Here is a 25,156-nt window from a genome sequence, read left to right as displayed (position 1 = left end):
TCGCCGAACATGGACAGCCCGCTTTCAAATGATCTGAAAACAAAGATTGTTCAACATAGTTGTTCAGGGGAAGGATACAAAACGTTGTCTCAGAGATTTAACCTGTCAGTTTCCACTGTGAGGAACATAGTAAGGAAATGGAAGACCACAGGGACAGTTCTTGTTAAGCCCAGAAGTGGCAGGCCAAGAAAAATATCAGAAAGGCAGAGAAGAAGAATGGTGAGAGCAGTCAAGGACAATCCACAGACCACCTCCAAAGAGCTGCAGCATCATCTTGCTGCAGATGGTGTCACTGTGCATCAGTCAGCAATACAGCGCACTTTGCACAAGGAGAAGCTGTATGGGAGAGTGATGAGAAAGAAGCCGTTTCTGCACGTACACCACAAACAGGTATGAGGTATGCAAAAGCACATTTGGAGAAGCCAACTTCATTTTGGAAACAAAGATTGAGTTGTTTGGTTATAAAAAAAAAGGCGTTATGCATGGCGTCCAAAAAGAAACAGCATTCCAAGAAAAACACTTGCTACCCACTGTAAAATTTGGTGGAGGTTTCATCATGCTTTGGGGCTGTGTGGCCAATGCCGGCACCGGGAATCTTGTTAAAGTTGAGAGTCGCATGGATTCCACTCAGTATCAGCAGATTCTTGAGAATAATGTTCAAGAATCAGTGACGAAGTTGAAGTTACGCCGGGGATGGATATTTCAGTAAGACAATGATCCAAAACACCGCTCCAAATCCTCAGGCATTCATGCAGAGGAACAATGACAATGTTCTGGAATGGCCATCCCAGTCCCCAGACCTGAATATCATTGAACATCTGTGGGATGATTTGAAGCGGGCTGTCCATGCTCGGCGACCATCTAACTTAACTGAACTTGAATTGTTTGTCCAAAATACCTTTATCCAGGATCCAGGAACTGATTAAAAGCTACAGGAAGCGACTAGAGGCTGTTATCTTTGCAAAAGGAGGATCTACTAAATATTAATGTCACTTTTCTGTTGAGGTGCCCATACTTTTGCACCGGTCAAATTTTGGTTTAATGCATATTGCACATTTTCTGTTAGTACAATAAACCTCATTTCAATCCTGAAATATTACTGTGTCCATCAGTTATTAGATATATCAAACTGAAATGGCTGCTGCAAACACCAAAATATTTAGAACTAAAAATGATTAAGATTAATAGGGGTGCCCAAACTTTTTCATAGGACTGTATTTCCTTTTCCACTTTTAAGTCTGAAAAGTGGAGAAGGAAATATATTTCTTTAAAAAGATACATAACAACGTTTCTAATACAGAAGTCTATGGAGAGGGGAGAGGAAAGAAGGAGGTGCTGGAAAAGACACACAAATATAAGCTTCTACAATGTGACTGAGGGACAGCTCTTCTGATTTCTGTGTCTTCAAGTCAATAGTCATTCAACCTGAAAAGTGGAGAAGGAAATATATTTCTTGAAGACGATATGTAACATAATTTCTGATACAGAAGTCTATGGAGAGGGGAAGGGAAAGGAGGGGGTGCTGGAAAAGTCACACAAATACGAATTGCTACTCTGTGTCTGAGGGACAGCTCTTCTGATTTATGTATCTTCAAGTAAATAGTCATTCAGCCTGAAAAGTGGAGAAGGAAATATATTTCTTGAAGACGATACATAACATAATTTCTAATACAGAAGTCTATGGAGAGGGGAGGGGAAAGGACAAGGTGCTGAAAAAGACACACAAATACGAGCTGCTACACTGTGGCTGAAGGACAGCTCTTCTGATTTCTGTATCTTCAAGATAAGACTGTACCACTTTAGAGACAATAAATCAACAGCCTCCTTCTCACCCCCTCTCCCTCCATGGACTTCTGTGTATAAGTTGGATACAGAAGCAGACTCTATATGACGATAAGAAAGAGGAGAGAAGCCTAATAAGTGGAGAAGGAAATTGATTCCTTTAATAAGATATAAGGTTCTTATATTCCTAGAATTCTTCACAATACATACAATGGATGTTAATACCTACAGCCCATATAACATCATAATATGACAAGTCAGAGAATTATTTAACATGTTCTTTCTCTTTAAGACGTGATTGGTTTCTCACTTTCTTGCTATTGAGTGATGTTTTTTGACTGTTCCTATGCTCTAAATCCCTTCCTAAAATAAGAACAGTCATAGGTTCTAAGACATTTTCCATTTTGTATCCATTAACACAACGCACCTCGTAACGTCAGGTTTCCAGACATTGACTGCGCGGCAGCCTAAACCAGCAGTAAACTTTAAAAGCGGCAGCCGGGGTTGTTGTCGCATTATAGTGGAAAAGCAATTTGTGGTTAGATAGATCTTTCTTTGGCAGCTGCATAGAGAGTACAGTAGAAGTTCATCAATGGATATTAATAATGGTTCTTGTAGCAGAAAATAACCTGAGCCACAATGTGACAATCAGCGTTTCGCTGGATCTCGCAGCGACTGAAGGCTTAGAACGGCGTCTGCTGGTAATATTGCCACCGTACAGAAAGGAAGGGAAAAAAGAAAAAATTTTGCTGACAGTGAAAATTATGAAATTGGAAGTCTTATGAGCCTTGTAATGAAAACATAGCAATTTTCTCTTTCACAGATTTCAGCATAGAGATCTCTCGAGACGCGGCGGTTGTAGCTGTTATTAGGAAGCAACGAACTTGGTTGTGGGTGATAAATGTGAAAGCTATAAATGAAGTGTTTATAATATAAGACGACAAATAGGTGCACCCACATTTACATATATGGAACTCTCATCAATGTGGAACATGGAGCTCAAATAATACCATCATATAATGCTCAAAATATACTACCGCTATACAAAGTCCTAATAATAGACTGCTCATATACTAACACCGAGTCCTTATATCATCTTACCTTACTATGATAAGGCGTTTCTCAGAAATATTTCTTACTTTCTCCTTGCAGGTGTGAATCGGGGAGTCCTGATCATAATTCCTCTACAGTAGAACAAGATTTAGCCGCATTAGATGCAGAAATGGCACAAAAACTGGTAGAGCTGAAAGAACAACAGCAACAGCAGCTCCTCAATCTCCGACAGGAACAGTATTACAGCGAGAAATATCAGAAAAGGGAACATATCAAACAGGTTGGTAGGATGAGAACGCTGATGTCTTCTGTACTAGTATCAGTAGTGATGTGGACTCTACTGCTACTTAATTTTTGTCATATCATTAAAAGGGGTTTTCTGGGCAGAAAAGCTTTTTTTTCTTTTTAGAAAGGTGTGTTAGTGCTAGTAATGGGCTAATAAGTAACCCGATATACCTTTAGCAGTGTTTGCCGCGATTTCTGGGTTTCTCTGGTTGCTGCTGCATCCTCTGCCTTTGTTTACTTGATGATAGCTTCCTGCTGTGCAGCTTCCTGTATAGCTTCTACACTAGTCCCTCTCACTCTGCCCCCCCTCCTTTCTTAATCCGTTACACCCCCCACCCCGTCTCACTAGCTAAGGTGTCCCGTCCATTACTAGCCCTTTCCCCTCCCTGTCTACCTAGCCTGGCGATCCTGCCCATTACTAGCTCCTCCCACCCTCCTCCATTCTCCCTAACTTAGCAGTCCCGCCCACTACTAGCCCCTTTTTTTTAATTGAAGTGAATTAGAAGTTAGACGGGGAGAGGGAGTTTAGTTTAGAGGTTATTTCTTAGTTTATCCTGGACAACCCCTTTAAAGGCCACAAATATATTTTATTACTGATGACCTAACCTTAGGATAGGTCATCGGTATGTGATCTGCAGGGGTCCAACACCCAGATCCTGTACAGATCAGCTGTTTATGCAGCCTCTGGGTACTAGAGTCCTACTTAGTTAATAAGAGTGGCTCAGTAGCCCCCGACCGCTGCATAAGGGTGCTTTTAGGCCAATGTAGTACTGTTGCTATTGCACAGTCTGTCTACGAGATGGTTCCATAGTTCGGTAGCTTTCAGAATAGCTGATCTGTGGATATTTATTGATTTGAGGATAGGACCTCATGTAGCGGGCCGCAGCAATAAAGCACTACAGGAAAAACCGCAGTGGAAACGCATCTCTATAGGGAAACCGCCAGCATTTCCATAGTTACAATTTGGAAATCCCAGCATTACCACTGCACGTATTTTTCTGCAAAGTGTGGATGGGATTTGCTCCATTCTGTTCCTTGTCTGCAGTAGGGTAAAATGATTGTTTAAGGGGTTGGAAAAATGTACAACATTTTAATCTGCAAACAATGACTTTGGTCTTTCAATATTGGTCTGAAAGTGGCCAACCCCTTTAAGCCCTGCCCTCTTAGCTAAGTCTTACCCCCACAGTGAGTCTTCAGCCCACGATGGATTTTTCTGCAGGATTTCTATATGACATTTCTTGCTTTAGTGTTCCTTTAAGATCCAACTATATGTGTATGTCTGCATAGCATATTGGGGTACCAGTAACGGGTATACCTAAAGGCTCTGGTGCAAAAGCTCAGCTTGTGTCCCCCGCACCACTTTTCCTCATACCCATTGGCTATGTTCTATACATACATTTTAGTAGCAGGGTCCAGACTAACAAGAAGACTGTCCATACAAGCTAATCATAATTCCTATCACCAGATGCCCACTTTGGTGCCACAACCTCCTCCACACAATCCCTCCTTGACTATGCAACTTATCAATTGATATTTTTACCATGAAATAGGTAATGGTCTCCTTTCTGACAGTGGAAGGCTGTGTATCATAACTCTTCTCACTTCAGGGCACCAGAGGGCAGGGTAATACATTTACTGTCAACCATTAAAGGAAATCAGGAAGGATATCATGTCAGTTTATCCACCCCTAATGAGGTGAAGGATGACCCTTGGGCCCCCCGCCTTCACCCCTATGGTTAGACCAGTGGCCTGTAGTACATAGATGATTATATAGCAGTGGTCTACGAGGAGCTTTGGGATTCACCACGAGTCTTATTCAGCAACGTTCATATTCCATATGTTGGTTGACACTTTTTTTTTTTACCTAAAAAAGCAATTCACACTTTTTGCAATTAATTTCCGAGTGTTTTAAGGCAATTTACGTTCTTGGATGGGTTAATTATCCGCAGTGTTTCTGCAATGTACTTGGGATGAGGTACAATTAAGGTGTCCCCCAGGGCTCCTTTTATATTAATATTTGTTCAGAATGAAATCGACTTCACACATGAATGAGCCAACTGTTCCTGAATAAGGATTTCATTGATGAATTGTTCATTGTTCAGGACAGGAGAGATTTTCCCCTTACAAATAACAATACGGTAATTACGGTTTCCATGCATTAAGCTTTGGGCTAATTATTGCCTCATCTCAACTTTTCTCGCGGTTCCCTATTTATAGAATGTAGATACTTTTCTCTGTGGAGGTCCATGGCGTCTGCATCACCGGGGTTGTCGCTATAGTAGAAGATTTTAGGAATGTTGTCAGCTTATGTAACACTCTTCACCATTTCCAGAGCCTCAGGTCAACTGGCCTCCGTTACAGAGCAGATTGAAGGGCACATCATTGTATTATGGCACATTACATATCTGTGCTTCTAGATAACACTGCACTGGACTACTAATATGTATTACCGTATATACTGCGTCATAATCCTATTTCTGTAGGGTCTACTTATCACCGCTTCCCCAAGTAATAACAGCTTAGGAGGTCAGACTGGACAATTCCTTTAAAGGGAGTCTGTCATCAGAACTCCAACATATCACCCCAGCCCTGCAGATAGATAGGTTAGTATCACCAGAACCAGCATATCACCCCAGCCCTGCAGATAGATAGGTTAGTGTCACCAGAACAAGCATATCACCCCAGCCCTGCAGATAGATAGGTTAGTGTCACCAGACCCAGCATATCACCCCAGCCCTGCAGATAGATAGGTTAGTGTCACCAGAACCAGCATATCACCCCAGCCCTGCAGATAGATAGGTTAGTGTCACCAGAACAAGCATATCACCCCAGCCCTGCAGATAGATAGGTTAGTGTCACCAGAACCAGCATATCACCCCAGACCTACAGATAGATAGGTTAGTGTCACCAGTACCAGCATATCACCCCAGCCCTGCAGATAGATAGGTTACTGTCACCACAACCAGCATATCACCCCAGACCTACAGATAGATAGGTTAGTGTCACCAGTACCAGCATATCACCTCAGCCCTGCAGATAGATAGGTTAGTGTCACCAGAACCCAGTATATCACCCCAGCCCTGGAGATAGATAGGTTACTGTCACCACAACCAGCATATCACCCCAGCCCTGGAGTAGTTATAGCTGCATTTAGTCCTAGGCCACTGGTACTTTCACTTCACTGTAGATGCATCACATGGTGAATTTTTGCATAAAAATGCATGCATTTTTTGTGGAAAAACACACCATACAGTCATACAGAAAAATGTCCCATAGTGACACCTCCATACAATATAATGATCCATAGTGGCCCCTGCACACAGAATTATGTCCCATAGAAAAATCATACAGCCTTCCATCCTTCCTTTACTTAGTGAAGCTGTGTGACCCCAGGATATAATGTAATATCCTGAAGGTCAGGGACATTAATGGCCGATTCTCCAATTCTCCTCATTGTCTCCTTTATTGACATAAATGCTTTTCCATTACAGCTAATCCAGAAGTTGACGGATGTGGCTGAGGAGTGCCAGAACAACCAGCTGAAGAAACTCAAGGAAACTTGTGAAAAGTATAACAATCTTATTGTCTGGAATATACTTAAGGGTTCTATTAGTATACTTTACTCTATGTCTTATCTGTTATATCCTTGCAGGGAAAAGAAAGAGTTAAAAAAGAAGATGGACAAAAAACGGCAAGAGAAAGTCACAGAAACCAAATCTAAAGATAAGAATCAAATGGAGGAGTAAGTATGGCCGCTGAATGTGTCAATGTCCACTGTACCTGTCATAGAAATAGCCACATATATCCCTGTTATTGAGGAGGATTGAAGACAAAGCGTCCTTGCTGCCCATAGCAGCCAATTGCAGGCCAGGTTTTATAAAGGGCACTTTAAAGGGATTCTATCATTAAAAACTTTTTTTTGTCGTTGACACGTCAGAAGGCTATTCTTCTCCTACCTTTAGATGTCTTCTTTGCTCCGTTGTTCGGTTAAAATTCTGTTTTCTGTCGGTATGCAAATGAGTTATCTTGCAGCACTGGGGGCGGGCCCCAGCGCTCAAACAGCTCAAACCCCAATGCTGCGAGAGAACTCTCCAGCCTCCATCTTCTTCTGGAACGTCCTCTTCATGCGTCTTCTTCCGGAGCAGGCGGTGAAACTTGTAGGCCTCAGGCCTCGGGCAGAGCTGACTGCGCATTCTCACAGGCCACAAGAAAATGGCCGCTTACTTACTGTGTAAGCAGCCATTTTCTTGTGGCTGCGGGCATGTGTCCTGCTCCATTGCTCAGCATAGGCAGGATTACAATGGACGATAACACCTCTATCAAAACTCTCCCATAGAAATCAGTGAGTCCTCACCAGACTATTGCGCCTATATTCCATGTGGCTGCTGTAAAGCATATCTTTAAATGCTGTCAACAGCAGCTCACAAAACATGCCCGACCAATAAACTTGTACAGAAAATAGAATTACACTAGTGTACGGCTTTCCATTCTCGGACCCAAAAAGCAGAAAGTTAATCTGCTTAAATAGCGGTTACCCACAGAAACCTGCGGACCCCAAAGGCTATAATGGGGTCCACCGGGTTTCTGCAGGACTTTTCTCTCTGCATTTTTCAAGTGGATTCGTGGATGGAAACCTCGAATGTAGAGCAGGCGCAGGTATGAACAAAGCCTAAGTGATACTTTCCCTTCAAATTTGTGTATTTTCTGTGGTCATTGTCCCATTATCTTTGTAGACATTACATATTTCTCAGATTATTGCTGTATTTATACTGGAAACCTCCTGAAAAATGGGGTGATCTCCAGGAGTTACGTCCCATGGGCAAATCTTCCAGATCCAGCAAAATTCTCCCATGTTCACGAGGCCATCCATTATTCATTATGTGCCAATCACAAAGAAGGGGCATGGGGCCAGCATATTGCAAGTCCATATCACAAAAAGGGTCTTGAGACATCCAAAAATGGGGTGTGGACTTGTCAATAACGACGTGAAATTCTATTCTATGCACAATGTATGAGAAATCTCGGGATAATGGTCTGCAGTAATGTCATCTAATCTCGACAATCTTGTTTATTTGTTCCATAGAGAGAAGACAGAAATGATCAGGTCCTATATCCAGGAGGTGGTGCAGTACATTAAAAGGGTACGCCATCCTAGCTCATTGCATTGATATGGAATCTCCATGTATATATGCCGTTACTGATCCAATACAGAGACATGATGTTTTTCTGTTTTAATTACACCAGCCGGATAATGACTTTAATACATCAAGTAATAGGGGTCGTAGGAGAGAAATAATGGAATAAATATTGTGTCTGTTGCTGGATATAAAGATATACAGACAGTATTAGGTCCGGTTCATGTCTGCGTTTGGGGATTTCGTTCCTCTCTCCGCATGAAATTTAGGGAGAGAGAAGTCCTACAAGCAGCAGTTTTCTCTCCGTATTTTTTGTGCGGAAACCACACCAACCCCTATTATAGTCTATGGGGTCCGTGGGTTTCCTGGGTACCCGCTTTTTTATGCGGATAGGTTTCCGTTCGGGGGTCCCAAGCAGACTTCCCGAATGGAGACCCGAACGCAGATGTGAACTGGACCTTAGTGTCCTCCATTTGATTGGTAATTGTGCATTGACTTCATTGCAACTGCAAAATGTCTGTCTGCCGTTTGCCTATTTTTTGCAGACATAGCTGTAAAAAAAAAATTGTCAGCCAGTCCTACAAATGTTTTTGGTTTATGTCTTGTCTGTGACTCCATATCTGGTGTTTTCGTTTGGCAGGAGTTTTTGAAACATATTTGAACATACTGTACCTATGGAACTGTATGCCTGTGAGTACACCCGCCGTTACAAAAATATACCATGCCGTATACGGAACAATTATTTGTACACAGCTGTATTGAAAAGAGCAGTCAATACAGTCGCGGCTGCGGATTCCTTCATATGGTGACCAAACATTTGCCAAAAAAACACTATTTGCATACAGCATTACTAAATAAAATACATTTACGTGATTTAAATCTAGGAGGTTTATAGTTGGGGATTACAGTCCTATGAAAAAGTTTGGGCACCCCTATTAATCTTAATCATTTTTTGTTCTAAATATTTTGGTGTTTGCAACAGCCATTTCAGTTTGATATATCTAATAACTGATGGACACAGTAATATTTCAGGATTGAAATGAGGTTTATTGTACTAACAGAAAATGTGCAATATGCATTAAACCAAAATTTGACCGGTGCAAAAGTATGGGCACCCTTATCATTTTATTGATTTGAATTCCCCTAACTACTTTTTACTGACTTACTGAAGCACAAAATTGGTTTTGTAACCTCAGTGAGCTTTGAACTTCATAGCCAGATGTATCCAATCATAAGAAAAGGTATTTAAGGTGGCCAATTGCAAGTTGATCTCCTATTTGAATCTCCTCTGAAGAGTGGCATCATGGGCTACTCAAAACAACTCTCAAATGATCTGAAAACAAAGATTGTTCAACATAGTTGTTCAGGGGAAGGATACAAAAAGTTGTCTCAGAGATTTAACCTGTCAGTTTCCACTGTGAGGAACATAGTAAGGAAATGGAAGACCACAGGGACAGTTCTTGTTAAGCCCAGAAGTGGCAGGCCAAGAAAAATATCAGAAAGGCAGAGAAGAAGAATGGTGAGAACAGTCAAGGACAATCCACAGACCACCTCCAAAGAGCTGCAGCATCATCTTGCTGCAGATGGTGTCACTGTGCATCGGTCAACAATACAGCGCACTTTGCACAAGGAGAAGCTGTATGGGAGAGTGATGAGAAAGAAGCCGTTTCTGCACGTACGCCACAAATAGAGTTGCCTGAGGTATGAAAAAGCACATTTGGACAAGGCAGCTTCATTTTGGAAACAAAAATTGAGTTGTTTGGTTATAAAAAAAGGCGTTATGCATGGCGTCCAAAAAGAAACAGCATTCCAAGAAAAACACATGCTACCCACTGTAAAATTTGGTGGAGGTTCCATCATGCTTTGGGGCTGTGTGGCCAATGCCGGCATCAGGAATCTTGTTAAAGTTGAGGGTCGCATGGATTCCACTCAGTATCAGCAGATTCTTGAGAATAATGTTCAAGAATCAGTGACGAAGTTGAAGTTACGCCGGGGATGGATATTTCAGCAAGACAATGATCCAAAACACCGCTCCAAATCCTCAGGCATTCATGCAGAGGAACAATGACAATGTTCTGGAATGGCCATCCCAGTCCCCAGACCTGAATATCATTGAACATCTGTGGGATGATTTGAAGCGGGCTGTCCATGCTCGGCGACCATCTAACTTAACTGAACTTGAATTGTTTGTCCAAAATACCTTTATCCAGGATCCAGGAACTGATTAAAAGCTACAGGAAGCGACTAGAGGCTGTTATCTTTGCAAAAGGAGGATCTACTAAATATTAATGTCACTTTTCTGTTGAGGTGCCCATACTTTTGCACCGGTCAAATTTTGGTTTAATGCATATTGCACATTTTCTGTTAGTACAATAAACCTCATTTCAATCCTGAAATATTACTGTGTCCATCAGTTATTAGATATATCAAACTGAAATGGCTGTTATAAACACCAAAATATTTAGAACTAAAAATGATTAAGATTAATAGGGGTGCCCAAACTTTTTCATAGGACTGTATATAAAGATGAGATGCCTTAGACTGAGGCCCCACGTTTAGAGATGAGCGGACACTGTTCGGATCAGCCGATCCAAACAGCACGCTCCCATAGAAATGAATGGAAGCACCTGGCACACAGACTTTGCCATGTGCCGGCCACTTCCATTCATTTCTATGGGAGCGTGCTGTGAGCGTGCTGTTTGTAACGGCTGTTCCGAACAGTGTTCGCTCATCTCTACCCACGTTGCGGAAATGCAGCTTTTTTTGTTGCAGATTTTGAATACAAAAGGAATGGGAAATATCTAGGAAGTTCTTATACCGCTACCTTCTGCTCAATCCACTCCTGACTTTGGATCAAAAAAACTGCAACAAAATTTGCAACAAAAAAAAGCTGTGTTTCCGCAATGTGTGGACTTAGCCTGACTCTTGGTTCACATCTGCGTTTGGTAATCTGTTTGGGGGGTCCGTGTGCTTCCTGCGAGATCTCCGAACGAGTCATGCGGACTGGAAAGTAGATTGTGAAGTACTTTTCTGTCCGCATGTTTCCTGCGGAGATCTCGCGTGAAGCACACAGACCTCATTATAGTCTATGGGGTCCGTGTGCTTTCACTGCACACCGCTTGCAAATGCATTTGGTAGTCCAGTCGGAGGGTCCCCATATGGACTCCCCCAAATGGAATACCATGATGTGAACAAGACCTGAATCTCCTTTTGCGATGGACAAGGTTAATACCATCTTCACCATCAGATTTCATGAGCCTTCCCACTGCTCCCAATTTGGGTACCGTATGCGATATTTGTTCCGTTCCATACTATGCCTTGGCCGGGAGACAACAGCATATACATGTTTGCCCTTTTACTAAAAATTCATGTAATTTATTGCCGTATCCTAGGGAAATCTCATGTCTTTACAGAACATAATGTTCCCCGCATTCATGGAATACGGGCTCTTGTATTCGTCCTCGCATAACGCATTCAACCCCTCACATACTTTCTGTGTTTGGTTGCTTTGTTCATCCCACACAACTAAAAATATTCAGAATGAACTTAACAGGGTTTGCAAAAACTTTGCCTGAAGATACAGAACTGTTGAGTTTGCCAAGCAACAATGAACAGAAAACAGTGGGGTTCATTTATGTAGCGCCGGCCTATGTCATAATACGGGTCTGTTCCTTGGCCTGACAGCTTTGCCTTATGCACATATTTTTTGCAATGCGATACAATATACAATAATTCTGTTCCATCGTATTCTGCTCTAGATCTGTATTCAGTTCTCTATCTTTGTCAGTATGTATTAAAATTCTTATGGGTTTAGCCTGACGGGAGTAACTACGAGACCATAACAACACTCGGGACACCTACTGATCAGCTGTTTGATGAGGTCACGGCACTCGTGCACTGTCAACTTTTCACTGTTTACATCATACACAGTGTGTTTCATAGAACCCTTGCATTGTAGTTACAGTCCCATTCACTTCATGGGTTGAGGATGCAATTATATTGCTTGGCCACTATGAAATAGATGGCGTGCAATGTACAGTAATGTACAAGCACTGCAGTCCCTTCAAACAGCTGATCAGTGCAGGTTCCAGGTGTCAGCTGCCACCTTTCATGACTTTCAATAGCTTTTCAAGATATGGCACTGCAGCAAATTAAAGACTGCTACTGTACCTTGTAACACCAGAAGGGGGCACAATCTGTCAGACGGTACCCTTCACTTCTTAGAACACCCTTCATTCTCTCCACTCAAATTTTTCTTTTAACAATGAAAATTTGTATGAAAATCCAAATGGAGGATCTGCTGAGATTTCCGGTGTTAAGTGAATGTACCACGCAGAAAGGCAGCCTATTACATTACTAAAACTAGCGTTACATAGGCACAACGACTTGTTAATCCGTGTCTCTTGTGTCTTAAGACACAGAAATTATACTGTATTATAGGCTATTATACTGTATGGGGCAGTGATGGAGGCTATTATACTGTATGGAGGATACTGATGGAGGCTATTATACTGTATGGAGCAGTGATGGAGGCTATTATACTGTATGGAGCAGTGATGGAGGCTATTATACTGTATGGAGGATACTGATGGAGGCTATTATACTATATGGAGCAGTGATGGAGGCTATTATACTGAATGGGGCAGTGATGGAGGCTATTATACTGTATGGGGCAGTGATGGAGGCTATTATACTGTATGGAGCAGTGATGGAGGCTATTATACTGTATGGGGCAGTGATGGAGGCTATTATACTGTATGGGGCAGTGATGGAGGCTATTATACTGTATGGAGGATACTGATGGAGGCTATTATACTGTATGGAGCAGTGATGGAGGCTATTATACTGTATAGGGCAGTGATGGAGGCTATTATACTGTATGGGGCAGTGATGGAGGCTATTATACTGTATGGGGCAGTGATGGAGGCTATTATACTGTATGGGGCAGTGATGGTGGCTATTATACTGTATGGAGGATACTGATGGAGGCTATTATACTGTATGGGGCAGTGATAGAGGCTATTATACTGTATGGGGCAGTGATAGAGGCTATTATACTGTATGGGGCAGTGATGGAGGCTATTATACTGTATGGGGCAGTGATGGAGACTTATACTGTGTAGGACAGTGATGGAGGCTATTATACTGTATGGAACAGTGATGGAGGCTATTATACTGTATGGGGCAGTGATGGAGGCTATTATACTGTATGGGGCAGTGATGGAGGCTATTATACTGTATGGGGCAGTGATGGAGGTTATTATACTGTGTGGGGAAGTGATGGAGGCTATTATACTGTAAAGGGCAGTGATGGAGGCTATTATACTGTATGGGGCAGTGATGGAGGCTACTATACTGTATGGGGCAGTGATGGAGGCTATTATACTGTATGGGGCAGTGATGGAGGCTATTATACTGTATGGGGCAGTGATGGAGGCTATTATACTGTATGGGGCAGTGATGGAGGCTATTATACTGTATGGGGCAGTGATGGAGGCTATTATACTGTATGGGGTAGTGATGGAGGCTATTATACTGTATGGGGCAGTGATGGAGGCTATTATACTGTATGGGGCAGTGATGGAGGTTATTATACTGTATGGGGCAGTGATGGAGGCTAATATACTATATGTGGCAGTGATGGAGGCTATTATACTGTATGGGACAGTGATGGAGGCTATTATACTATATGGGGCAGTGATGGAGGCTATTATACTGTATGGGACAGTGATGGAGGCAAATATACTATATGTGGCAGTGATGGAGGCTATTATATTGTGTGGGGCAGTGATGGAGGCTATTATACTATATGGGGCAGTGATGGAGGCTATTATACTGTATGAGGCAGTGATGGTGGCTATTATACTGTATGGGGCAGTGATGGAGGCTATTATACTGTATGGGGCAGTGATGGAAACTATTATACTGTATGGGGCAGTGATGGAGACTTATACTGTGTGGGACAGTGATGGAGGCTATTATACTGTATGGGACAGTGATGGACGCTATTATACTGTATGGGGCAGTGATGGAGGCTATTATACTGTATGGGGCAGTGATGGAGGCTATTATACTGTGTGGGGCAGTGATGGAGGCTATTATACTGTATGGGGCAGTGATGGAGGTTATTATACTGTGTGGGGAAGTGATGGAGGCTATTATACTGTATGGGACAGTGATGGAGGCTAATATACTATATGTGGCAGTGATGGAGGCTATTATATTGTGTGGGGCAGTGATGGAGGCTATTATACTATATGGGGCAGTGATGGAGGCTATTATACTGTATGAGGCAGTGATGGTGGCTATTATACTGTATGGGGCAGTGATGGAGACTATTATACTGTATGGGGCAGTGATGGAGGCTATTATACTGTATGGGGCAGTGATAGAGGCTATTATACTGTATGGGGCAGTGATAGAGGCTATTATACTGTATGGGGCAGTGATGGAGGCTATTATACTGTATGGGGCAGTGATGGAGACTTATACTGTGTAGGACAGTGATGGAGGCTATTATACTGTATGGGACAGTGATGGAGGCTATTATACTGTATGGGGCAGTGATGGAGGCTATTATACTGTATGGGGCAGTGATGGAGGCTATTATACTGTATGGGGCAGTGATGGAGGTTATTATACTGTGTGGGGAAGTGATGGAGGCTATTATACTGTAAAGGGCAGTGATGGAGGCTATTATACTGTATGGGGCAGTGATGGAGGCTACTATACTGTATGGGGCAGTGATGGAGGCTATTATACTGTATGGGGCAGTGATGGAGGCTATTATACTGTATGGGGCAGTGATGGAGGCTATTATACTGTATGGGGCAGTGATGGAGGCTATTATACTGTATGGGGCAGTGATGGAGGCTATTATACTGTATGGGGTAGTGATGGAGGCTATTATACTGTATGGGGCAGTGATGGAGGCTATTATACTGTATGGGGCAGTGATGGAGGTTATTATACTGTATGGGGCAGTGATGGAGGCTAATATACTATATATGGCAGTGATGAAGGCTATTATACTGTATGGGACAGTGATGGAGGCAAATATACTATATGTGGCAGTGATGGAGGCTAATATACTATATGTGGCAGTGATGGAGGCTATTATATTGTGTGGGGCAGTGATGGAGGCTATTATACTATATGGGGCAGTGATGGAGGCTATTATACTGTATGAGGCAGTGATGGTGGCTATTATACTGTATGGGGCAGTGATGGAGACTATTATACTGTATGGGGCAGTGATGGAGGCTATTATACTGTATGGGGCAGTGATAGAGGCTATTATACTGTATGGGGCAGTGATAGAGGCTATTATACTGTATGGGGCAGTGATGGAGGCTATTATACTGTATGGGGCAGTGATGGAGACTTATACTGTGTAGGACAGTGATGGAGGCTATTATACTGTATGGGACAGTGATGGAGGCTATTATACTGTATGGGGCAGTGATGGAGGCTATTATACTGTATGGGGCAGTGATGGAGGCTATTATACTGTATGGGGCAGTGATGGAGGTTATTATACTGTGTGGGGAAGTGATGGAGGCTATTATACTGTAAAGGGCAGTGATGGAGGCTATTATACTGTATGGGGCAGTGATGGAGGCTACTATACTGTATGGGGCAGTGATGGAGGCTATTATACTGTATGGGGCAGTGATGGAGGCTATTATACTGTATGGGGCAGTGATGGAGGCTATTATACTGTATGGGGCAGTGATGGAGGCTATTATACTGTATGGGGCAGTGATGGAGGCTATTATACTGTATGGGGTAGTGATGGAGGCTATTATACTGTATGGGGCAGTGATGGAGGCTATTATACTGTATGGGGCAGTGATGGAGGTTATTATACTGTATGGGGCAGTGATGGAGGCTAATATACTATATGTGGCAGTGATGAAGGCTATTATACTGTATGGGACAGTGATGGAGGCAAATATACTATATGTGGCAGTGATGGAGGCTATTATATTGTGTGGGGCAGTGATGGAGGCTATTATACTATATGGGGCAGTGATGGAGGCTATTATACTGTATGAGGCAGTGATGGTGGCTATTATACTGTATGGGGCAGTGATGGAGGCTATTATACTGTATGGGGCAGTGATGGAAGCTATTATACTGTATGGGGCAGTGATGGAGACTTATACTGTGTGGGACAGTGATGGAGGCTATTATACTGTATGGGACAGTGATGGAGGCTATTATACTGTATGGGGCAGTGATGAAGGCTATTATACTGTATGGGGCAGTGATGGAGGCTATTATACTGTGTGGGGCAGTGATGGAGGCTATTATACTGTATGGGGCAGTGATGGAGGTTATTATACTGTGTGGGGAAGTGATGGAGGCTATTATACTGTATGGGACAGTGATGGAGGCTAATATACTATATGTGGCAGTGATGGAGGCTATTATATTGTGTGGGGCAGTGATGGAGGCTATTATACTATATGGGGCAGTGATGGAGGCTATTATACTGTATGAGGCAGTGATGGTGGCTATTATACTGTATGGGGCAGTGATGGAGGCTATTATACTGTATGGGGCAGTGATGGAAGTTATTATACTGTATGGGGCAGTGATGGAGACTTATACTGTGTGGGACAGTGATGGAGGCTATTATACTGTATGGGACAGTGATGGAGGCTATTATACTGTATGGGGCAGTGATGGAGGCTATTATACTGTATGGGGCAGTGATGGAGGCTATTATACTGTATCGGGCAGTGATGGAGGCTACAATACTGTATGGGGCAGTGATGGAGGCTATTATACTGTATGGGGCAGTGATGGAGGCTATTATACTGTATGGGGTAGTGATGGAGGCTATTATACTGTATGGGGCAGTGATGGAGGCTATTATACTGTATGGGGCAGTGATGGAGGCTATTATACTGTATGGGGCAGTGATGGAGGCTATTATACTGTGTGGGGCAGTGATGGAGGCTATTATACTGTATGGGGCAGTGATCGAGGCTATAATACTGTATGAGGCAGTGATGGTGGCTATTATACTGTATGGGGCAGTGATAGAGGCTATTATACTGTATGGGGCAGTGGTGGAGGCTATTATACTGTATGGGACAGTGATGGAGGCTATTATACTCTATGGGACAGTGATGGAGGCTATTATACTGTATGGGGCAGTGATGGAGGCTATTATACTATATGGGGCAGTGATGGAGGCTATTATACTGTATGGGACAGTGATGGAGGCTATTATACTGTATGGGACAGTGATGGAGGCTATTATACTGTATGGGGCAGTGATGAAGGCTATTATACTGTATGGGGCAGTGATGGAGGCTATTATACTGTGTGGGGCAGTGATGGAGGCTATTATACTGTATGGGGCAGTGATGGAGGTTATTATACTGTGTGGGGAAGTGATGGAGGCTATTATACTGTATGGGACAGTGATGGAGGCTAATATACTATATGTGGCAGTGATGGAGGCTATTATATTGTGTGGGGCAGTGATGGAGGCTATTATACTATATGGGGCAGTGATGGAGGCTATTATACTGTATGAGGCAGTGATGGTGGCTATTATACTGTATGGGGCAGTGATGGAGGCTATTATACTGTATGGGGCAGTGATGGAAGCTATTATACTGTATGGGGCAGTGATGGAGACTTATACTGTGTGGGACAGTGATGGAGGCTATTATACTGTATGGGACAGTGATGGAGGCTATTATACTGTATGGGGCAGTGATGGAGGCTATTATACTGTATGGGGCAGTGATGGAGGCTATTATACTGTATCGGGCAGTGATGGAGGCTACAATACTGTATGGGGCAGTGATGGAGGCTATTATACTGTATGGGGCAGTGATGGAGGCTATTATACTGTATGGGGCAGTGATGGAGGCTATTATACTGTATGGGGCAGTGATGGAGGCTATTATACTGTATGGGGCAGTGATGGAGGCTATTATACTGTATGGGGCAGTGATGGAGGCTATTATACTGTATGGGGCAGTGATCGAGGCTATAATACTGTATGAGGCAGTGATGGTGGCTATTATACTGTATGGGGCAGTGATAGAGGCTATTATACTGTATGGGGCAGTGGTGGAGGCTATTATACTGTATGGGACAGTGATGGAGGCTATTATACTCTATGGGACAGTGATGGAGGCTATTATACTGTATGGGGCAGTGATGGAGGCTATTATACTATATGGGGCAGTGATGGAGGCTATTATACTGTATGGGACAATGATGGAGGCTATTATACTGTATGGGGCAGTGATGGAGGCTATTATACTGTATGGGACAGTGATGGAGGTTATTATACTGTATGGGGCAGTGATGGAGGCTATTATACTGTATGGGACAGTGATGGAGGCTATTATACTGTATGGGGCAGTGATGAAGGCTATTATACTGTATGGGGCAGTGATGGAGGCTATTATACTGTATGGGACAGTGATGGGTGCCTGTATTATATATGGGGGCAGTGATGGGGGCAAATATCCTATAGGGGAGCATTAAACTGTCTGAGACATTACGGGGGGATATTACAGGGGTTATCTACCTTTCTTATATTGATGTCCATCCTTCGGATAGGTCATCAGTATTACATCTGTTGGGGTTCGACAGCCTGTACCCCTGAAGATCAGCTGTACTGAGACAGTGTGGCTGCCAGCAATGTTAACATGGTCGGAGATGCACTGCTCACTCTCCACTTCCAAATTCAGCCATGTATACTGTACATACCCCATGACTGACTAACTCTTTACTGTGTTGCCAATGACTGAATGGATTTTAGTGGCCTACACAAGATACTTTGTTGGCATAGATCATGGGGCCAGGATGCACTCATGTACTCAGGACTACCCTTATAATCAGGACTACCCATGTACTCAGGACTACCCATATATTCAGGACTACCCATATAGTCAGAACTACCCATGTACTCAGGACTACCCATATAGTCAGGACAGCAGAGCAGGAGAGAAAACTTGGAAAGAATAATAAAAAGAAGACTGTGCCGATGATGCTAAACTGCAAAATAATCAAGGGTAGTAGAATATTAAATTTATGGGATGCGTCAAAAGAGGGGGTTACGAGTTTTAGATTTTTGGTAAGGACAAGTTGATGCAGGGTTGAGTACTGGTTCCTGGTTTTGGATTTGTGAAGGATTTTTTTTCCCCAGACATGGGACAATTGGTATCAGCCTCATGGGTTTTGGTTTTTTTTTTGCCACTGTAGGTTGGACTTGATGGACCTGAGTCTTCATCCAACCTCATCTGTTACTGTCTATTTTGTCTGATCATTGAGGGTCTCTTGTGAATCTAATCCAGAAGTCCCGATGCAGATGCCTTTGCCTACAGGTCCTGTATACATCAAGGTCTATTCCTAGCAATGGACTTACCGTTCCCATGACCTGCTATTTCATCTACAATCTGAAGACTTTGTTCACCTGTCTTGAATACACAATATACAGTAGAGCTGTAGCCATAGTCGCCCTTTATGCGTGAAATGTTGTTAATGAACCCGTATTATGAGTCTTGTGAACAATTCATTCTCCATGGATAAGTGACTGTGACGTGACGATATCTGTATCAGATATTACCAGGAAGAACTGCTATACGTTCCATAAGTATGTACTTACAAGGGTATACAGCACCTCCCTCCTACTGTGAAGATCTCAGCTCTTACTGTGTGCCGGATTTTTTTTCCTGGGAATTAGCATTTTATAATTATAAAATTTGATAAGTGGATAACATACTTGAAGCCAATTTTTATTTCTAAGCATTTTAATTACCCCAAATCATTCTAATATGTATTTGCATAGGCCGCCAGGAAATGTTTCCTCAGAACTTGGCTGTAATTTAAAAGATATCACCAAGTAAATCCAGGGAGGTATGCTAATAAGCCGACCTCGAACCCAAGACACTGGAGGGAACGGAGAGTCTGAACGTCGAGACCAGTGGTTGTATAGCAAGCAGCGTACGCCGAATACCGCAGCTTATAGCAGCTCTAGGCATAGTATACATAGGTGGTAACATGAGAGAGGAAGTAAAAGTGGTCGTATACATCTCATATTGCAATATACTCAATAATTACCCTTCATATAGAGTGATGGGATAATGAATGAGGCGGCTGGGTGTGCACAATATTTATAGAAGAAGCGCCATGGCTGAAGACCCTAGGCGTATCCACCCAAAAAAAATCAGAATACAACATAACAAAAGCACAATATAAAAACACAGTATATGTAACCTCTTCACGACAAAGGTCATTTTTGTTGTTATCTTTGCTACCCCACAGTCCAAGAGCCATAACTTTTTGTTTTTCTGTTTAGAGTCGTATTTGGATTTTTTCACATTTCATAATGGGGTGTGATCACGACTGGGCCTGGAGTAGTGGTTCCCCAACCGCTCATTAATATAAAGTGACCCAACCTTATGTGATGTAGCCTTTCTCAATAGTAGTCAGTCCAGGGGAGGTGCTTTAAATAACAATTACTTATACTCACCTCTCCTGGGCTTTCAATGGTTCCCTGTCAGCCATGATAGTAGGATATGAGGAACACACTTCTGATCGTGGGGACATATCGGTGCCAAAATTAACGGCACCGATATCTCCAGCACCGGGACACATACTGGGAAATCCGACAGTGCACCGAATATAGTGCACTGTCGGCTTTCTAGTGGTATATAATATTCACATTAATGAGGATGTCAAAGGTCTTGTTGGCCATTGTGTATACAGTATATAAAAAATAAGCCGAGTAGTCTCTTAAATAATACACCAAGTATATTATACTGATGCTTAGCCTGGTTGATTTGTTGTATGATGAGTATCTGTATAAAGTACATTCAATGTACTGTGTATACCACGGTGGGGGCCTACCTGGGAATTCACCTGTTATCCTGTAGACCACTCCAAGTCTGATGACATGGGAGTGAGCAATTGGTACAATTCTCACCTTCTGTGGTCTTGGTACCTACTTCTGAATGACATCAGGGAACACAAGGAGCTGTGAGTCCTAGGAGAGGTGAGTCCTAAGAATTATACTCTCCACTCACTCCCCGAGCCCAAGTGATAAACAAATGTATCCCTACTAAGGAAAGCTCTCATTGAGTACCAGGCCACCACTTTCCAGAATCATCATACGTAATATGGAGATGCAAGGAGACAAACTTGGTCAGCAAAATTAAATCTTATCTTCAATTTTGGACTTTATAACCAAAGATCAATAGATCCATCCACCCAAATTCTTCTGTGGTTAGCACCATAGCACCGATTGGTACAGGGTACATTCATAATTGTCATTCTAAAATTTGCAAGAAATACGAGCAAAAATAGAGAACTGTAGAATGTATATATTATGATATCTTCTATCTATCTACCTTCTATCAGGCGTCTTACAGAGATGGTTAGAATGGAAACTTTCCCTGGTCGCTGTGGGGCATGGCTGACACTGGTGGCTAGAACAGGTTGTGTTAGACAAGATTGATTACAAGAAAGATTCTATTATATTAATCAAATACATTGATTTTCTGGTGGAATCTTCTGTTCAGCCAACGGAAGGAACTAGATTATACTGACACTGCCATCATTCAGCCGCCGTATTCTGTGTCCTTAAACTAGGAAAAAAAGGAAATAAATTAAATACAAGAGGCATCAGTAACTATGGACATTTTAATAGGAAACATGTAACGGAGGAGCTGATACACATGGCCAGGCTTGAGTACACTGCACCAGGACCAGACTGACATAATATACTGTCCTGGAAAGGAATTATACTATACGCTCTTGCATTTTTTTTTCTAAACACAGAAACCCTCTTCAGCCCGCAGGAAGCTGATTTCAAGATAACTCGAGAGCCCCTTGTTGTACTGTTCCCTGTTCTCTGTATGCTCGGCGCTCTGGAAATGGTGGAGTTGAATAAAATCCAAATTCTGCAAACAGAGAGCTGTTACTGAGCTTGTGCGTCCCTATAAGTGGGTTGTTTTAACGCTTTTCTTCCCAGTGCTCAGTGGCAACCCAGGCCCCTTCTATCTATCATATCTATCTACCGATCTATCTCTCTCATATCTATCTCATCTATCTCATATCTATCTATCATCTATCTATCTATCTATCTATCTATCTATCTCCTATCTATTATTCTATCTATCTATCTATCTATCTATCTACCGATCTATCTCTCTCATATCTATCTCATCTATCTCATATCTATCTATCATCTATCTATCTATCTACCGATCTCTCTCTCTCATATCTATCTATCTATCTATCTATCTATCTATCTATCTATCTATCTCCTATCTATTATTCTATCTATCTATCTACCGATCTATCTCTCTCATAGCTATCTCATCTATCTCCTATCTATCTATCTATCTATCTATCTATCTATCTATCTATCTATCTCCTATCTATCTATCTATCTATCTATCTATCTCTCATATCTATCTATCTACCAATCTATCTCTCTCATATCTATCTCATCTATCTCCTATCTATCTATCTCCTATCTTTTATTCTATCTATCTATCTATCTATCTATCTATCTATCTATCTATCTATCTATCCATCCCTACTGTATGTAAAGGGAAAATCCATCCAAAATGATCTTCTGAAATATCAGAAACTGCTGCTTACTAATACAGGGAATTATAAGAAACGCTATAATTTATCTTCTCTGAGAAAAATGCTCCTTTCACCTCTCGCCAGATTGTTTTCATGCTCCCCTTTGCTCTGCTAAACTAAGATGGACTGCAGGTCACTAGCGGTGTCAGACTGGAGTTCTTGGGGTCCACCAAATAAAATTATCCTGGGGGTCCACCCTCCAACAACCCCTAGGATATAGACCATAGTATCCTTTAAAGTTGGATGTTTTCTTCTAATCCATTATTGAGTTAGAGTCTGGGCTCACTGTAGGATCCTTTGGTGGTCTGGTGGACCAGTCCAACATTGGACACATGTCTCCGTTACATACAAATGTCTATAGAAGTCTATTGAGGGGGAGAATTGAGGAGGAACTGCTGGAGATAAGAGAAGAAAGACAGTTTTAGTCTGGTACTGGAACTACTGTAAATAGAAGTATTTTTTCACAATCAAAGTGTATATATGTATATATTGTGTATATATGTCCATGCAATGGTCCTGAGACTATTTCTGAGTGAGAGACAGAGAGTTATAGAGCAGATTCTCCTGTACTTACTGTATGCAGTATATGGCAGCTAATGTCCAACTACTACATCATAGATAAATGCAAACTACAGAGCCCACGGAGGGAACAATAGCTAAAAATATTAAGATATAAGTTATATAAACACTAGAAATGTGCAATGTCCCTCATGTACGTATACTGTATTATTGATTTATGCGAAGTTTGTTGAAATGTTATGTACTCGTTCAATGAAAGTGATCACCAACATGGCTGCACTTCCTTCCGTTTTGAAACTGATGGTCTGGTGGACGATACACATCTGTTTACTGTTACATTGCACCTTGTGGGATATCCCCTTTATACTAGAATCTTCCATAGGCTAGTTTTCTGAAAATTTCTTATGCAATATGCCTGAATTTTTTATTTTCTACTCATCTAAATTCACTTTTTACTTTTTGCAGTTAGAAGATGCTCAAAGCAAAAGACAAGAAAAACTTGTAGAGAAACACAAGGAAATTCGACAGCAAATCTTGGACGAAAAACCCAAGGTAAAGTGTTATGTGTATCTGAAGCTCAGAAGGTGCGTGTTTCTGGATTACTCATGGGATAATGGAATGGAGAGAACCACAAAGTATTCCTCACCCCAGAGTATTGTAATGTTACAGGATATCTTTTGTCACTTTCCAAGCCCTGTTCCATAGCTTTCATATTGTACTGGTTAGTCTATCTATTAGACATGGTTGGACCAGTTAGATTTTAGGATGCATCTCTACGTGTAAACATGTACAGAACTGAAATGATGATTACATTACATCTGCCCCGGACAATGGCAGAATATAAAATCTCCAGGTCCGAAGGGTTACTTGGACAAAGTGCTAACACACATTATTGTATCGTGTTTCTTATACCCTTATACAATGACTTCATCGGACTCATGCTTATGAGTCTTGCGTATTCATGAGGAAATCCCGAACTACAATACCAAGCAAAGCCATTTTATAATGTATGGTCTCGAGCTTGGTAAATAGCGAAGAGGACGCAGCACTCACCTGAACTCTGCGGCCTCTTTCAACAGGTGACCCAATGTCAGATCCCCTACAGATACGTCATCAATAAATAAGTCCATAAAACTCCTTTAAAGAGGATCTTTAACCACATTCAACAATTCCAACACGTTGCAACCTTCAATAGCTGCTTCTCCACTGATTCTTACACAGCTAGAATATTTCATGTCGCCCTCACTGTTCCAGAGCAATTGTTTCACCGCCCAGTATACTAATTTGTCCCCCTACTGTCAAGAGGGTGGTTCTTGAGTCATAGCAGACATCCTAGGACGTCCCACCTGACATTAGAGAGGCTGATTAGCATATTGGGTGCTGAAACTAACAGCATTGATTACTCAGGAATAGGAGGGGCTAGAGAAAAAAATCCAACTGTGCTGGAATCAGCGAAGTGGCAACTATTGAAGGATACAAAGAGTTGGAGTTGGTGGATGTGGTGAACGGTCCTCTTTAAAAACTTTAAGCTTCCACAAACTCTTTTGTTACTCATCTTAAAGATAAAAGACGATAAATATATATTACGGGAATTTTTTAACTCATTTATTCTATATCACTTTTCTAGCATATAAAAATTGCAAACTTTAGCACACACCAGTTTTTGCAAAAAACTTGTGACTGTATAGTTTTGTGCTTTATTTATGGCATAAATTTGCATTAAGTGACACAAATCTCCGTCTGCTCAT

General features: G+C 42.0%; 1 protein-coding gene across 1 annotated transcript in view; it reads left to right on the top strand.

The window, feature by feature from the left end:
- PLCB1 (phospholipase C beta 1) overlaps positions 1 to 25,156 on the top strand; it is a 480,198-nt gene that overhangs the window by 418,054 nt on the left and 36,988 nt on the right. The window contains exons 27-31 of the mRNA XM_075267398.1: positions 2,935 to 3,115; positions 6,612 to 6,688; positions 6,773 to 6,862; positions 8,204 to 8,261; positions 23,874 to 23,960. Coding sequence (XP_075123499.1) covers positions 2,935 to 3,115; positions 6,612 to 6,688; positions 6,773 to 6,862; positions 8,204 to 8,261; positions 23,874 to 23,960 — 493 coding nt within the window. The remainder of the gene's footprint in view (positions 1 to 2,934; positions 3,116 to 6,611; positions 6,689 to 6,772; positions 6,863 to 8,203; positions 8,262 to 23,873; positions 23,961 to 25,156) is intronic.

This window comes from Leptodactylus fuscus, chromosome 3 (genome assembly GCF_031893055.1).
Source record: "Leptodactylus fuscus isolate aLepFus1 chromosome 3, aLepFus1.hap2, whole genome shotgun sequence".
In the NCBI taxonomy this organism is placed as follows: Eukaryota; Metazoa; Chordata; class Amphibia; order Anura; family Leptodactylidae; genus Leptodactylus; species Leptodactylus fuscus.
The sequence above is the reverse complement of the archived record's forward strand: the minus strand, read 5'-3'. Positions and strand labels throughout refer to the sequence as shown.